The following is a 17,700-nucleotide window of genomic DNA, read 5'->3' on the forward strand; positions in this document are numbered from 1 at the left end:
TTTCTGGATCTCACTTTATTCCAATTTTTAGAAACAATAATGGTAGCTATTATGCTGATATTTCTTTTTAGTTTATATTGGCCATGCAACTATGTGGGATTAACTCTTTTTTCTTCAACTGACAAAGACTCAATTATTTTGTATTTATGTAGAGCCAGACACATACACTCACAGTCACCTCCACAGCAAGGTTCTATGGCTAATTTAAGTAACTGTGGTCAGAAGTGCACACACAAACACACACACAGACACACAGACACACACACACACACACACACAGAGAAAATTACATACAATTTGTTTTTGATCCATACCAAATTATTTATTCAAAATTTTAAACTTTTCTATTAATATAAAGCCATATTTTATTGTAACTGTATAACAACTTATACCAATAAAAATTATGACTATATTATTGCTATTTAATGGTAAGGATTAATCTTATGCTTTTAATAATATAGTTTATGTATATTTTCTTTGAAAATTTAACCTTTAAGAGTTTTCTTTTTGTGAATGAGACAAAGGTTTATTTTCTTTTAAATCTAGTGTCACATTTGCATAAAAAAATCCACATTTCTTAGTAATTATATGGTAACTCTATAAGCTTTCTAAACATATTCTGAATATAAAAGTTAATTTCGCTTCCCAGTACAAGGTATATACTCAGAAAAACAAGACAATTTGACTAGTCAACATTATCAGGCAGTATACTCTTGAAGATGTTTTCCTGAGTACTGTTAAAAAGTCTGCTTCTATTGTAAGTTTAAAACTGCCTTGATAATTATTTCTGAAAATAGACATACTTAAAGTTTAGTGATCAATGTGGCGGAAGAGTGGTTCAAAATACTTTAAGATTGTTTTCAGTACATTGCATTTTTTTCTTCTGTGGATATAACAGGATGCTACCCTCTCCTAGAAAATATAAAATAGGAAACCAAAGGAAAGACCCAACACTAATGTATAACATTACTTTCTCTGGTACATACATAATCCCATTCTCTGAAGTATCTGGATGCTTTAATTTGACAAAAGGCAAGTTTTTTCCTCCTGAAAAGCATGCAATTAAAAGGAATCACCAGGTTTCTCTACAGCATAGTTGTACAAGGAGGCATATGGCTAAGGAGACAAGGGCAGAAGGGCACTCACTCCATATTTCATGATACCTTCCAAGAGTTAGCATAACTCCTGGAGATGGCTACAGAATTTCCACTGGACTCCAAATTTGGGTGCCAGAATATCTATGAGGAGGTGGGGGAAGATACTATGTATCTTCCTTTCTCTAGAAAGGAGAATTGTTCTTTATTGACAGATGATATTTTGATTGCTATAGAGGTTACACAAACCTTACAGACTGACACCAGTTACTTCACTCCATCTTTGTTTCAGATGGTCACAAGTCATGAAAACAATGCGATGTGTTCTGAAACAAAGAGGAAGTGACTCCATGAGTATCTCACAGTGGTACCTACTTTCCTTTGGTTGCACTGTGATGCACTGAAATCTAGGAGTGCCAGAAATTGGATGATACAATGCAATAACTAAACCAACCCTCATTAAATAGACTATTAATTGATTATTGAAGAGAAAATGCAGACTGGAGATTGTAAGAATGTAAGTTCAAGCAAGTAATAATAATGTATCAAATACACATATTTCAAGAATGCGGAACCACAACCTTGAGTCAAAAGGTAAATGGCTTATACTACTATCTATGATTGGACAAGTTAATGTGTCTGGTACTTGGAGATAATTTATTTGGACTTTAATTCAAAACTTTTGAACTGGTATTAGTAACATTTACTTTGAATCCTTGTCAATAACATAAATATGGCATAACAGTGGATTGAGGAAAAGCTTATCTTCTTCCCATTCCTACCTTATACAAAATGCAAATGGATACTAGAATTTAGTATGAGTGTTAGGAGAGGAACCTGTGCAGGACAATTGAGGCCCTTTTGACTACAAAGCATGACTCTACCTATCTATCTATCTATCTATCTATCTATCTATCTATCTATCTATCTATCTATCTTGATAGATAGATATAACCTCAAAAAGTGGAACTTTACTACTGCAACTGTCTTTTTTATTTTTACTCAGATTCTTTTCTATACCCCAAATAATCTGATCTAATATAAAACTGAAGTACTGTATAGTGTGAAGACAAATGGTAATCATAGTCATTGAAAACTGTACAGTACTTACCCTGTGTAAGAGTTCATTTAATGATCCATTTGGCATGTATTCAGTAACTATTCCCAAAAATTCTGGCTCATTGCAAATTCCTAAAATTGGAAGAATATAACTAAATCTAGCTTTGTGTAGAATTTCAGCTTCTCTTAAGATATCATTTCGTTCACTAAGAAAAAAAAAGAAGTAGAGTTATTTCAGAATGGAAAATAAAGTTATCATGCCTATAGGATTAATTATCTATATGATCTCATGAAAAAATTTCAACTTTTTTGATCTTAGGTTCATAATATTTAAAGGAGAAATAATTCTTATCCTAAATATTCTACAAATCTGTTTCGAGACCAAAATAACTTCTACAAACCATTGACAGGTAAAAGTGTCGTACACAGGTTATTATTACTGTACTTTTCTTAGGAGAGAGGAGGAACAAAGTGTAAAAAAGAAATTCATAAAGCCTATCAGTGTTAGAATGATTGGTACTAGAAGGAAATTATTAAGTTTATTTTGAGTTTGAACAAATAAATTTAATTAAAATATTATATTAAATTTTATAGTTGCAAATCATAATTTTTCCAATATGTCCTGAATCTTAAAACACTGAAATATTGAGATTTAAGTGAGTAGATGCTAATGGCTGCATAAAGGTCACTAAAACTTAGAAACAAGAACACTGAAAATAGGTAAATGCTCACAACAGATTCCTGGTATATCACTATATCTCACTTTCTTATTTATAAAAACAAAAAACAAAACAAAACAAAACCCAAAAATAAAAAAGAAATTTACTTTCAGTATGAATGAAGAATGGTGCTCAGCAGCATGGAGACTATAAATAGAAAAGGATATATTTTCCTTCAAATTGCCCAGAAATTTTTAAGAAAAATAAACAAAAGTATAAGGCAGATTATACGGATTATTAATAGAGGAGAAGTATATACATATAAATAAAAACCAAGAAAGACATGAAAAAATGTGCACAATATGGAGAGTTTAGAGAAATAAAAGCACACGATAAACAAAGAATTCCACAGTGTTCAGAGAAGTAGGAATTCAATACATATTAAGAGTGGATAGTCTTTCTGATAGAGGCATAGAATTCCATTGTATATACCACATTTTCTTGATCCATTCATCTACTGAGGGGCATCTGGGTTGCTTCCATATCTTAGGTATGGTAACTAATGCTGTGATAAACATAGTTGTGCTAGTAACTTTAGTATGGCCTTGTTTGTGATCTTTTAATTCCCAGAAGTGGGATTGTTGGGTCACAGTGGAGCTCTATGTGGAGTTTTTTTGAAGAATCTTCATACTGCTTTCCCAAGTGGTTGAACAAGTTTACACTCCCACCAACAATGCAGTAGGGTTCCCTTCTGGCCACATCCCCTCCAGCATCTGTTGTTATTAGATTTCTTGATTATAGCCATTGTTACTGAGGTGAGGTGGAATCTCAATGTTGTTTTGCTTTGCATTTTTTTATGGCTAGAAAAGTTGAGCATTTCTTCATGTGTCTATTGGCCATTCTTATTTCCTCTTCAGAGAAATCTCTCTTTAAGTCTTTAGCCCACTTATTAATTGGGTGGTTGTTTCTTTGAGGATTTGTTATTGGGGGATTTAATTTTTTGAGCTTTAAGTATATTTTAGATATGAGACCTTGTCTGTTGTATGGCTAGTGAAGCTCTTCTCCCAATCCATGGGCTTTCTATTCATCTTGCTAGCAATGTCCTTTGCCATGCAGAAGCTCTCCAATTTCATGCAATCCCATTAGTCCAACCTTTAGTTTGATTTGTTGGGTTTCTGGGTCTCTATTAAGGAAATTTCAGCCTGTTCCAAGGAGCCATAGAGTTTCTCCTATTCCTTCCTGTAATGTTTTCAGGGTGTCTGCTTTGACTTCAAGGTATTTGGAGTTGATTCTGGTGCAGGGTGATATTAAGGATCTAGCAATTTTGCCAGCACCATTTACTGAAGAGTTGTGTTTCTTCCATTCTATCTTTTTAGTTCCCTTATCGAAGATTAGGTGGCTATAGGTCTGTGGGTGCATTTCTGGGTCTTCAGTTTTATTCCATTGGTCCTCAGGTCTGTTCTTGTGCCAGTACCAAGCTGTTTTGATTACTATGGCTTTGTAGTAGCGTTTGTAATTTGGTATTGTTATTCTTCCAGCACTGCTCATTCTGCTACGGATTATGTTTGCTATTCAGGGTCTTTTATTGTTCCGTATAAATTTTTGGGTTGCTTCTTCTATTTCATTGATGAATAAGTTGATTCTATGCCTCCATCAGAATGACATTGCCCCATTTGTTAGGAAATGGAAAGACTTGGAAAAATTATATTAAGTGAAGTAAGCCAGGCCCAAAGACACATAGGTCCCATGGTTTTTTAAATTTGGAATAACTACTAGGACAAGCAGAAAAGGTCAAAAGCTATGTACATATGACCATATAAGATGATACTAAGCAAAATGAACCCCAAGATAAGGACACAAGAGGTTTTATCTTTGTTGTTGTTGTTGTTAATGTACTTATAATGTACTATGTGATTTTTTTTTTGTTTCTCTTGTATGTTCTTCCCTCATAGTATAACCCCTGTCTTCATTGTATTTGATTCTGGTGCCTTGCATATTGTATTTACATTTTTCTAAATTGGGGAGGGGAAGGGAAATAACAAAAAGCTAAAATAAGGACACAGGATGACCCATTGTAACAATGAAATGTACAAGACAATATGTTGAAAATGAACTTTAGAACTTTGTGGGGAGGAGGGAGGAGCTGTGGAGTTGGGGAGAGAGGGATGGTAGGGAAAAACAAAGGAGGGGGTACCAATGCTTGATAGGAAATATACTCATTACCTTACTCATGTAACTGTAACCACTCTGAACAGTATCTTCACAATTAAAAATATATATAAAAGAATGGATAGGCTGACACCTGTGGCTCACGCCTGTAATCCTAGCTACTCAGGAGGCTGAGATCTGAGAATTGCGGTTCAAAGCCAGCCGGGGAAGGAAAGTCTGTGAGACTCTTATCTACAATTAACCACTAGAAAACCGGAAGTGGGGGGCTGGGGAAGGTGGCTCAGTGGTAGAGCGCTTGCCTTGCATGCATGAGGCCCTCGGTTCGATTCCCCAGCACCACATATGCAAAGAGAAAAAAGCCGGAAGTGGCGCTGTGGCTCAAGTGGTAGAGCGCTAGCCTTGAGCTGAAGAGCTGAGGGACAGCACCCAGGCCCAGAGTTCAGACCCCATGACTGGATCCAAAAAGAAAAGAAAAGAAAAGAAAATCGGAAGTGGCACTGTGGCTCAAGTGGTAGAGCGCTCTCCTTGAGCTGAAGAGCGCAGGGATAACGCTCAAGCCCAGAGTTGAAGCCCCACGACTGACCCCCCTCCCCCAGAAAAAAAGAATGGATAGTTTATTTCAAGCATAGTGTCTAGTGAGTTTCACTGATAAATTGGTTATTGAACTACACAAGTTGGGGAGAGGGAAGGAAAGTGAGGAAAACTGGGAGAAATGTGGGTGAGAGTGACACTGTTCAAAAGGAAATTACTTACTGTAAGTGACTGACTTACTGTAACTATAACCCCTGCGTACATCACCATTACAAGAAAATTTAAAAATAAATCAAAGGATAGTATTTTGTCACTGGACCAAGGGTATATAATTTGGTTGAGGCATGCATATTTTGATTTTCTACATGCATATTTTCAGAATTGAGAATGCTTAGCATATAGTAACATGGTAGGTGTTCAACAGTTGTGTCAAGTGAATTCAAGGAAGTGCTAATGAAAGTGAATTATTGAACCACTGGATGTGGGTCAGTTTATGTTAACAGATGGGAAGGCCAAAGGGGAAAAAAAAAGATAAGGTAGATCACCTCCCAGTGTCAAAGCCATCATTATTTTTTTGGGGGGGGGAGGAGGGGGCCCGGTCGTGAGGCCTGAACTCTGGGCCTGGGCGCTGTCCCTCAGCTCTTCAACTCAAGGCTAGCGCTCTACCACTTGAGTCACAGCGCCACTTCCGGCTTTTTTCTTTTTTCTTATGTGGTGCTGAGGAATCGAACCCAGGGCCTCAGGCATGCAAGGCAAGCGCTCTGCCACTGAACCACCTTCCCAGCCCCCCCATCATTATTTTTTTTTACTGGGCAATAGGTGTTAGCAGAAATAACAAAAATAAAGATGCTTCCAAAAGAAGCCAATTAGGTAGAGTTATATTTTATTTCATAGTCATTTGTGATGGAAGATTGTGTGTCTATGTGCACCAGTCCTGGAGCACCAGGGCCTGGGCACTGTCCCTGAGTTTCTTTTGTTCAAGGCTAGTGCTCTACCACTTGAGCCACAGTGACACTTCCAGCTTTCTGAGTAGTTTATTGGAGGTCAGGGTCTCAAGGACTTTCCTGCCCCAGCTAGCTTCAGATTGCCATCCTCAGATCTCATCCTCTTGACTAGTTAGGATTATAGGCAGGAGCCATACCATAAGTGCTTGAGTTTGTGACTGAAGATTTTAAACAGGATAAATGTATTAGCAAATGCAAATTTTAGGCTGGTGAACTTGGAAGCAATAACCAGAAAGGATCAGAAAGTCAGATTTTAGAGCTGGTTAAGAAGTGAAACAAGGAGAGATTAAAACTATAAAGGTAGTAGTGGAAATGGAAAAGAGAACACTAGCTTAATAGCTGTGTTGACAGACTAATCATGAGGGTTTTTTTTAAATGGAAGAGAATTGAAGATGTCATCAATGTTTATCCTGGACAAGTAGGTGTTGGTAGCAATAACAAAATAGAAATGTTTCCAGGAGAATCCGATTAGGTGAGTGATGATAATTAGTTGTTCTTAAACCACCCAAACTCTGGATGAAGGGCTGTTACAGACACAACAGACATTCCTGATGAGACTATAAGACCTGCTAAAACCCAATCAACCAACCAACCTACCAAGTAACCATCCAAACAATCAACAAACCTACCAACCAACCAACCAGCCAACAAACCAAATATCCAAACAACAACAAAGACAATCTGTTGTCATTTATTTTTAAGTAGTATAGCTTATGTTGTATAATTTAAAATTTAACAGTTGCAAGACGACAAAATGAAAAGCTTCTTCCTGTCTCTTAACCCCTACAAAACTGTTACAAAACTAATTGTATCAGTCTGTAAGATGTGTTTAATTAAAAGTATGTTCCTTAAGTTCAGATAAGTTCTGCATTTGCCCCAAGAGACATGGGCCGACAAGGCAGTTACTGTTCAACATCCTTGTAGGAAGTCACAGGAAGAACATGAAGACTCCTGGATAATGAGAATGAATTAAACAGAAAGCATGGTGTGGAAGTCCCAGTGACATGACACTGTTCCCTCCTATTCCAATTATTGGAGGCATTCTTCCTTTTGCTATGATGTTATTATGTGTTAGTCACATGCACTCTCATTCTCATCTCAACCCTCTAAATTTGGTCCCTTTCCCATTCTCTCCATTTTATATATAAGAATATTGAGCTGAGGTCAGAAAATGGAACAATTTTCCAATAACCACACAGATCCAAACTGCAACTATGGTACACCAAAACCTATTCTTTCTAGTCAATTACTTGATCAGAAAAGCAAGTAGACAGTTTGTGAACATAGAGTTCATGAAGAGTAAGACAATAAAGTCAAATGAGTTTAAAGATAAAAGTATCACTAAAATTACCCTACTTAAAATTTCAGTTGGGGAAAAAAGCAGTTATGCTAGCTAAAGGGAACATGGATAGGCAATAAGAGACATCTACCCATAAGGGGTGGGAAGACTATTGAGAAAGGCCATCATTGGATAGAAATCAGGTAATAGAGAATGACTCAGCAGTCACTAAAATAACATGTAACACATTTATTTTCCCCAGGTGATCATACATAACAATGCAGGTATTATCTACACTGGAGCTTATGAAGTATATGTTCAGTATTTATTACCTAAATTTTATAATGTAAGTCAACTGCAGGTAGCCATAGGTGCAGACTACATAAACATTACTATTAAGTTAAAAAATAACAAGTGGAAAAAAGAATGACATGTGCTAAGGCCAGAATGTTTCACAGGCTTTATGGCTTCTTTGAAGACAGAATTGACTTCCTACCCACTATAGCAAAGCATTTTATATTATGAAAGTTGTTATTGTGTATAGAAGGGATTTCTCTCTATCCCATAGCCCTCAAATGGCACAAAGTTAAAATACTGAAAAAATGAGAGAATCATTCTGTTGAAATAGTCTCAGTGCTACATTCCTATATAATATTTGTAGAGTTGGTTATAAAATATATTCATTCTTTCTAACTGAACACTACCCTTTTAAGTTGACTACATAAACATGCTTGTCCACCATTTGCTCCACAAAATACAAATCACTTGAAGGGAATTGTGGAATACAAAAATGGAAACTATCTCCAAAAGTGTCCAAAATCTACCATGTGATCTAGTCCAAAATGAAAGAAGAGTCACACTCAGAAAGAAAGTCAAATCATTTTTGGCAGGGCCAAAGCCAAGAAATTTGTCTGGTATTGCCTGGAAGCTGCCTCTGTTCAATGAGGCCTTTATCATGATGTATTTTTATAGGAAGTGGAGAAGAGAATGTTGAAATCATGGATGTTAATTCACTAAGAACCAAATACAAGGCCTGGCCAAATTCCCTGTTGGAAGGAAAATACACACGTCTTAGTGACTAATACATACAGTCACACTTCCACGGTATCTGGCAACTCTTTTTCTGGAAACAGAAACTAATGCTAGCTTTTTCTGAATATGGGAACCTCTTCGAAGATGTGAGAAAGAGTCACAATTTTTGGCCATTTAACAGCTTTGTAAATTCAATGTTACTGTTAGAAAAAAAAAAAAAGAATGCACATTTCCTGTGTAGGGATAGTCTTCACTCTGAGAGAACTGAACTGTCAAGTATAGAGAGTTTGAGATTTAAACTTTCACAATACGTAACCAACCACAAACAAAACAGAAAGCCAGCAAAAACCTCAGACCAAAACATCCCAGACTCGAAAGGGGCAACTATCGAATAAAATTATAAAAACATGACGCACAGAGACAATTTTTTAAATGATCATTTTGGTATGCGATCAATATTGCATATTTCACACTTACTGAGGACTTCAGTTCGGCAACCACATTTCAGCTCTGTGGCTAAGAGCTAGCTACCTACAGCCCTAGAATCCGATTGCAAAGCCCAAGCCGAAGCCCACGATTATAAATACACGTCAACTTCAATCAACACCATTCGAGTGGGCTGTGATTGCGGATAGAAGTTTAGAGTAGGGAGAGAGGATAGGTAGCCAAGGAAAGAAGGGAGGAGAGGAAAGCCGGCAGGGAGAAGAGCGCAGGAAAGAGGTGGGTGATTTCCAGGGGTGCAGATGCCTCCCTCTTCCCCAAATGCGCCCCCTCCAAAGCTCGACCGATTTCCTAGAGAGATGGCTTGGGATGGGGGGGGGGGGTGGCAAATGGCATTTGGGCTCCAAGGCCAGCTCTCCCGATCGCGCGTGTTCTGGGAGGGGACGCGGGGTACAGTGAAGATCGGGGCTCTTCCAGGGCCCGCCCTACCTGTCGAGCAGCGGCGTGTGGATGTGCAGGTGCTTCACAGCCACTTGGACGCGCCAGTCGGAGTGGCGGGCGGACGACACGGTGCCCGAGGCCCCGCGGCTCAGGTAGCGCAGGTCGGCGAGCTTGTGGTAGGGGATGGTGGGCAGGGCGCTGCAGATGGCCTCCCCGTGCATGGTCACCGGCGCGCCGGCCGCCCACGGGCCCCGGGTGTGCGGAGATCGGCCCAGCAGGAGAGTGGGGAGTGGGACGACGCGCGGCCCCTTGGTGGCTGGACACTAGGTCACCAGGCCGCCCATGCTCCACGCGCCTCGCGCGCCCAGCGCCGGCACTGCTGGTGGCTGGAGACCCGGCTGGGCAGTGCGGGAGGTGGCGGCCTGGAGGAACTGGCAGCGCCCCGGCCTTTCCTAGGCTCATCCGTCCGGAGCCCGGGCGGCGACTCCTCCTCCGCGAACTCCCCCGGCGACGTCAGTGGCTGACACCGCGTCGGGACCCGCCCCACTCGCCGCGCGAGCTCCCGCCCCGGCCTGCCGGGTGAGCGCGGCCACTGTGCGCGCGAGGGCCCGGAGTGCGCGGCCCCGGTACGCGCCAGCTCCCTGGGCGGGCGGGCGCGCGGCCCGGTGCGCGCGGCCGCCGTCCCCCTCCCATCCTCCTCCCCCCTCCCACTCGGGTCCCAGCACCGGCCATTGGCGCGCGGGCATTCGATGCCCTCCCACCCCCTCGCAGCAGCACCCAGGTTCGGAAACCCGGCCTTTTGGAGAAAGTCCCCCTTGGAGGCCTGCTGGTGGCTGGGGTCAGAAGGGTCACTTGGCTCTGAAGGCTGTGCTATGGAGGATTTCAATCCCTGGCCGGGGTGGGGTGGGGTGGGGGTGAGGAGGGAGACCTGGTGCGGAAGCCAGGCCGACTCTCGCGTTGGAGTGACTCACTTATCTCTAAAATCACATGTAACATTACAGACACTTTTTTTTTCTTTTCTCTTAAGTTGCCCAACTGAACAGGGCACATGTACCCACGGCAGAGAGCTGGTGAAGCGCACACACAGTGTTTATTGGAAGAGGGAAGTGGAAGCGGTGGTGGCGTACCCGTGGGGTGCAGCCCTGACTCTCCACTGGTGATTTCCGAGGTCTCTGTTTCTTAAGGAAGCAGGTGTAAGTCCACCTGCTTACCTACACACTCCAATCTTTCCCTCATGTCTCTTCAGAAGTGAGGGTTGAGTGACAAACTTTGTTTTAGTGGTACAAATTTAGGTAAGTTTTTCCTTGTCATTTGACTACTAGAGAATAGCATACTCCCCTCCTGTCGATTCTTTCATACTCTTACAAGCATATGTAGAGATCCAAGCACCTCAAGAGAATTCCCTCCCGAGGGATGACTCCAGGTAAGATAATAGATTTCTCTCTAAAGAGTTAAAGTAGGTTCACTGAACTAAACAAACAAATGAAAAGGTTATGCAAATCAGGTTCAAATAAGCATCATATCTATAGATGCACTACTTGGAAATTCTGTGAAATTACATTAAACTGTGTTTGTGTACTGCAAATAAAACTTATTTTTACCCATAGTGTTATTTTAGGAAACAAGTGTTCTAAATCTCACTAATAGAAAATGGACACAAAGTAGAAAAAAGTGGTTCACACACCTGTAATCCTAGCTACTCAGGGAGCTAAGGTTTGGAAGATAGCGTCTCAAAGCCAGCCCAGGCAGAAAAGTCTGAGAGACTCCATCTCCAAAAGAAACCAGCAAAAAGCTGGATTGGAGGCATGGTTTGAGCAGTAGAGCTCCAGCTATGAGCAAGCAAGATGATGGAGAGCAAAAAGCTCCTTTTTCCCCCCCAAACTAGGATAATACCTGTTAACATTTGATGATATGGAGGCTATTGTCATGGGGAATTAGAAAAATATCCATCATGCAGTTATTGAGTACAATCATCTCTTTTTTCCCACATTTTTTTTTTATTTTGAAAGGTATTAACAAAAAGCTTAACATATTTACTAAGTTACAATTATGCAAAGTGCTGAATCACAATTTTGACAGCCCAACTCATGTACTGAAAGGAACCTTTGAGTGTCTTTCAAGCACTTACATTTCCTTGTTCAGTCACTCACTGACTGCCCCAAGAACAATCCTGGTCCTAACACAGACACTCCGGGACAGGGGAAGATGCTGATGACGGTACTTCTGGCTCCTGTCGGTGAAGATAACCAGGAGACTTTTGTTCATATTGCCAGGGAATATCACCACCATTCTCTCCTTAATTGAAATGTGAGCTTCTCCCTCTTTTTGATGTTGTCTGAAACCCATGTAATGCCAGTATGGTAGCCACTCATGTACTATGAGATTTACATACTTTCCCAGAGCATCAGTGTCATTAAGAGAATCTAGACACAGGGGAGGTGTGTGTGTGTGTGTATGGGGGGGATTATTGGTGATCCAGAAGGAAATGGAGCGATCCACATAACAGGAAGTAGGGTGGGGAGGTGGTGGTGATGAGCCATTGAATTTTATTTATTATTTATTTTTTTAAAAACCCCTGCTGTAGTCTCCTCTTTTTTTATTTTTTTTTATTGTGAAAATACTATTTCTTGTAGTAGATAGAATTTTTCCCTTTGATTTGATTTCCATGTTGCAGATCAACATCTTTTTTTTTTTTTTAATTGTGAAAATACTGTACAGAGGGGTTACAATTACATGGGCAAGATAACAAGTACACTTCTTATCAAGCATTGTTGCCTCCTCCTTTGTTTCTCCTTCCCATTCCTTCCCATCCCCTCCCCCTGCCAAAGTTGTAAAGTTTGTTTTTCCACATAACATCTTGTACATCTCATTGTTGCAATGGGTCCACTGTATCCCTATTTAAACCATTTGTTATTTCCTTCCCTTCCCTTCCCACAAATTATACCAACATCAAATACAGTGAAAACAGGGGTTATACTGTGGGGGGAGGGACATACAAAGCAACAAAGAAATCATCTTATAAATATGTTAGAAACAATTGCAAGAAAGAAAAAAAAAACATTTGAATCCTTATCTTGGGGTTCATTTTGCCTAACATCAACTTATCTGACCGTTTCTGCTTTTCTCAGACATATACTAGTTATTGCAAATAAGGGAAACCATAGGACCTATGTTTCTTTGGGGCCATTGATTTTTAGACCTGGCTTTCCTAGTCCCAATCCTGATCCTGGCAGTGGGGGTGGCAGAGGAAGAAAAGAGTTCCATGGAGCAGCTTTTGACTGTTATTCAGCTTATTTCCAGGAAACCTGGAGCTTTCACTTTCATATGTTGAAATGTGACTTTCATTTTCATTCCCCTGAGCATTCGGTTCTCTATTATTTGCTCTTCAGAGGTTGGGGAAAGAAAATCAGATAGGCTTTGCTCCTCTCTATTTCCATATCCAGTGTATACAACCACGCAGGTTCCTTTCTTTAAATCAACTGAAGCAATGGTATCTGGGTAAATGCATCCATCTTCTGACCAAATGGCACAACATTTGTCACCAACCTTCCACCGTTTCAAAGGAGTTGTGTTATTCTTCCTTTGGCTTTGATTCTTCTTAATGGGATGCTTTTTGGCTTATCTGGAGTTTCACAAATGTCACCATTCTTTAAAGCGTGCTTAAAGGAAGCCACAGCGTTACCATACGCTTTTTATCAATGCTGTATCATCCCAGATATCAGATGTCAGAATCCTCACTCGGCCCTTTCCACGCAGGAACAGCACTGAATCTTCCTGCCCCTGCTGCCCAGCGCCAGGGAGGGCCACCAGCAGGAGGCTCCGCATGGCGCATGGCTCTTGGCGCTCCACCCCCTTCTCATTTTGATATTCTATATTCAGTCCGAAAATTGAATATATTGTTAGGTTCCCCTGCCCCCCCCAGGGCATTTGAGCTCATCCGTTTGCTTGCTAGGTTAGCACTCTACTCCTTGAGCCAACCTCTAGCCTGGCTTTTCTGATTATGTTGGAGATGGATTTTCTCAGCGGTATCTTCCAAGGCTGGCTTCAACCCAACATCGTCCAGATAACAGCCTCTCAAGTAGCTCAGATGCCTGGTGCAAGTCGCTGGCGTTCACCTTTAAGTACTTTACTAAGAAAAGTAAGCTAAATTGAACAAAATACTTCATATATCCGTTGGGAAAGAGTAAATATAATTTATTAATAAAGATTACAATTAACCTGTCACTCATGAAAACAAATGTACTCTATGCTGATAATGTCATTTTAAACTACTTTTCAATCTAAAGCCACATCATTATTGGTTAGCATCCTGAAAAATAGTAATTTTTTAAAATTTCTAAAAAGGTTAACGTCTTTCTCTGAAAGCATTGAAAATTTGAAAAAACGACAAAAAGCAGCCTGCAGACATTTAGCTGGTACAGTCTCCTCTACTACTAGAACCCCTAATGAAGCATTGTGCAACTTCTGAATGTCTTCTTACAAAAAGGAATTCACTGAATTTTCAGCAATCCCTTTTTGCTTGTTAAAGAGTAAACTTCTCTCATCTTCTAAGTGTTAGGATGTTCTTCTGATATTAATATTACCTGCTTGTGCTATAAAGTCCAGTCTTTTTCCAAGACAATTTGAGCTTCATCATTCATTCATACCATTAAAAAAAGAAGATTGGGGGTGGGTGGGATTTAAAGATAGATACTTTGGAGAGGGTTATCATGTCATCTTTGTCTTTGACATCATCATTAATTATAGCATGATCTGTTTCATCCCAATAAATCAGAAAACTCTGTATGAATTCTGATAAGTGAAAATGTGGTAGCTGTACCCGTCTTTGATCTGAATCTGTTAATGCAATGAAAACAATACTTATTTTTCAAAGAACTGTTTTCATTGAGCTATTAAGTTGAACCTATGACCTAAAGCAGGGCTTTTGGTTCTTTTGCTTGTTTCTTTTTTAATTCTTGTTATATGAGCTATCTTTAAACTACAGTTTCCTATACTTCTGCAATTGTTTTCAGACCAAGTGTTAAGGATAGAATTGAGTATTCCTTTCCAAATGTGGAAATTCTAACTCCTATGAATGTGACCGTATTTTGAAGGAGGATCTTTGTAGTTGATCAAGTTAAGGCCAGGATGATAAGCCTTGATCCTAGATATCTGTGTTGGTATGAAAGGGGAAATTTAGTTGGGTGTGGTAGCACATACCTGTAACCCCAGCATTAGGAAGGTTGAAGTAGGAGGATTGTGAGTTTAAAGCCAGCCTTAAGTACATGGGGAGGCTTGTCTCACTTGATAAGGAAGAGGAAGAAGAGGGGGAGGAAGAGAAGAAGAAAAAAATGACATCATGATGTGATACGTACACACAGGGATAAAATAGTGTGAAGACGCAGGATTAATGGTATCTAAAAGCCAAGAAATGAGTAAGACTACCAGGTGCTAGGAGAGCACAAGGAAACAGAATTTTCATGGCTGTCAGAAGGAACCAACTCTGCTCGCATTTTGATTGGCTTCTAGAACTGTGAGAATAAATTCTATTTAAGCCATCCAGTTTGTAGCTTCTTTTTTGTTGTTGTTGTGGTAGATCTAGGAAACGAATTCTCCCAAGTATAATCTAAAAAAGCCTTTTGATTTGAGATTAATAAAATCAATAGGAAATTGCAAAGATAATACACAGAGGTATTATATAACCAGCACCTAGCTCCATTCAACAGTTATGTCTTATATATTCATTCTTATATATTCAACGAGTGTGCATTACTCTTTGTCGTTTGACTGCCTAGAAAGATCCCTGTATCACTGCTTCATTCAGGATTCCAGAACTATTCCATCACCTCAAAGATCTCCCTCCTCTGTTCCCTTTCCAGTCACACTCACCTGCTTGCCCTTTATCTTCACTAAAACCAGGAAACCACTGATGTGTTTTCTATCACTATCACTTTGTCACAACACTTTTTAGTGTTAGCTTTTTCATTGCTGTGACAGAAATACCTGAAAAAAAAATCATCCAGATGAGGATCATGTGATGAGCAGGACTGCTGCCCTCATTGACAGCCAGAGAAGAGAGATAAGAGGGGGTGATAGAGGGAAAGAAGAAAAAAGAGAGATGGGGGGTAAAAGAAAAAGAAAGAGGAGGAAGGAAGGGGTGGAGAGAGAGAGAAACAGAGAGACAGAGAGAGAGAGAGACTCTTCAAAGGCATGCCCCCAGTGACTTACACCCTTCAACTAGTTCTACTCCTATGACCCCTCTGATGAAGTTTGCTGCTGTGACCTAATCATCTCTCATAACACCACCAGCTGGGGACTAAGCCTTCCACTCAGGAGACTTTTGGGGAGATTTCATGTCCACACTGTAACAATTATGTTAGTGGAACCATAAACTATGTGGCAGCTTTGTTTTCACGGCATATGTCCTTGAGATTGTTTTTGCAAGTATTACTGGTTTTTTTTTTTAATTGCTGAATAGCACATTCTATGGTGTGAGTGTACCATGGTTGTTCAATTACTTACCTGTTGAGGAGTATTTTAGTTGGGTTTGGGTGATAGTTTTAATTAGTGACTGAGAGCAGTATTATTCCTATGTGCTATTTATAATAAAAATTATCTAAATGAAATTGCACTTCTTCATTCTTTTGATTATGTATTTAGCCTATTATAGTGAAGAAATGGAGAAAATAATTTGCTTTAAAATCTTCCTTGACCAATGCTTTAAAGAAGAAAGGAAGTAAAAAGCACTATTTGCCTGTATATGAGCAAGAAACATTTTCTTCTTTTCAGCTAAATATAGGTGTTTTTTTTTTTTTTGGTCGGGTATGGGGCTTGAACTCTGGGCCTCAGTTCTGTCCCTGAGCTCTTTAGCTTAAGGATAGTGCTCTACCACTTGAGCCACAGCACCACTTCCAGTTTTCTGATAGTTTGTTGGAGATAAGAGTCTTGCGATCTTTTCTGCCCAGGCTGGTTTTGAACCACGATCCTCAGATCTCAGCCTCCTGAGTACCTAGGATTACAGGCGTGAGCCACCGGTGCCTGGCTAAATATGGTTTTTAATGTATACCAAATATGGCAAATCATTCAAAGATTATTTAAAGACAATGAAAATTGAGCCTTCCTGATAATTCTGATCATCCATTCAATCAACCCTGAGTCAACAAATAAATTTAACAGGCATTTTATGTGCCTTTGTGCTTAATACTGGAAATAGAGATTACATGTCCTTGCCCTCAAAGTGCTTTGAGTGTTATGAGATATACAGTAGACCATACAGTGTGATCATTGCTCTGATGGGGAAGTCCAGGCTACTACTCACAGTACAGGAGAGAAACTTTGGGAGTAATTTAATGAAAGTGAAGTTTGTAGAGGTTAGGTACATTGCCAGAAGTCAGAGTTCATTAGTTATAAATGCAGGATTCCCAAACAACTCTGGATCAGAGTCTATTTTCTTTCTGGGAATGTGTTCAGTAATAATCCATTTTCAGTTTCACTTTATATAATGTCAAAGGAGAGAAATTTAGTGGTAAGAGGGAATTTCCCAGCTATAGAAAAAGTTGCTGGACAAAGATTGATTATAGAATTTTCCTGGGAAATTCCATATTCCTTTGGGATTTTGTTTGGCAGATTTCCTAGAGTAGGGAAAAAAACAAAATAGCTAAAAGTTCAGTGTGCATCTAAAGATTTCAGTCCCTGCATTTAGCAGAATTCAGTTTTTCAATGTTTATCATGTTTACCATCTATCACTCCCAGGTTGTAAGCAAAATGTACTAAGGTATATGAACTGTTTTGACACCATGTACATTTATTTTGGCTTTAGGAAGTTACTGTGGGAAAGAGGATATAAATGTTTTAGCATCTGGTTTGGGGCAGGTAGAGATGTAGCAATGGGAAGAGGTGAATAGGGCTTGCTGAAGGGGCCTGTGAAGTTTACTTTATTACAGGGAAGGCTGGAAGTGGAAACTCTGATTCAATCAGCCATCCACCATCAGCTGCAGAACAGACTGCTAGAG

At 39.9% G+C, this 17,700-nt stretch overlaps 1 protein-coding gene and 1 pseudogene across 5 annotated transcripts in view; both read right to left on the reverse strand.

Moving 5' to 3' along the window:
* Positions 1–10,196, reverse strand: part of Ripk2 (receptor interacting serine/threonine kinase 2) — a 32,594-nt gene extending 22,398 nt beyond the window's left edge. For 2 of the 5 annotated variants that reach the window (XM_042673191.1, XM_042673189.1), the window contains exons 1-2: positions 9,758–10,196; positions 2,206–2,359 (exon numbers count right to left, since the gene is read on the reverse strand). In XM_042673191.1, the coding sequence (XP_042529125.1) occupies positions 2,206–2,359; positions 9,758–9,930 (327 nt within the window). In that variant the 5' untranslated portion in view covers positions 9,931–10,196. Of the gene's footprint in view, positions 1–803; positions 1,095–1,343; positions 1,421–2,205; positions 2,360–9,757 lie in introns of those variants that run through there. The other 3 variants (XM_042673192.1, XM_042673193.1, XM_042673194.1) reach the window with 3 other exon arrangements.
* Positions 10,197–11,851: 1,655 nt separating this feature from the next.
* LOC122102340 lies at positions 11,852–13,534 on the reverse strand (annotated as a pseudogene).
* Positions 13,535–17,700: the final 4,166 nt, after the last annotated feature.

Source organism: Dipodomys spectabilis, unplaced genomic scaffold (genome assembly GCF_019054845.1).
Source record: "Dipodomys spectabilis isolate Male_0828 unplaced genomic scaffold, ASM1905484v1 ptg000783l, whole genome shotgun sequence".
In the NCBI taxonomy this organism is placed as follows: domain Eukaryota; kingdom Metazoa; phylum Chordata; class Mammalia; order Rodentia; family Heteromyidae; genus Dipodomys; species Dipodomys spectabilis.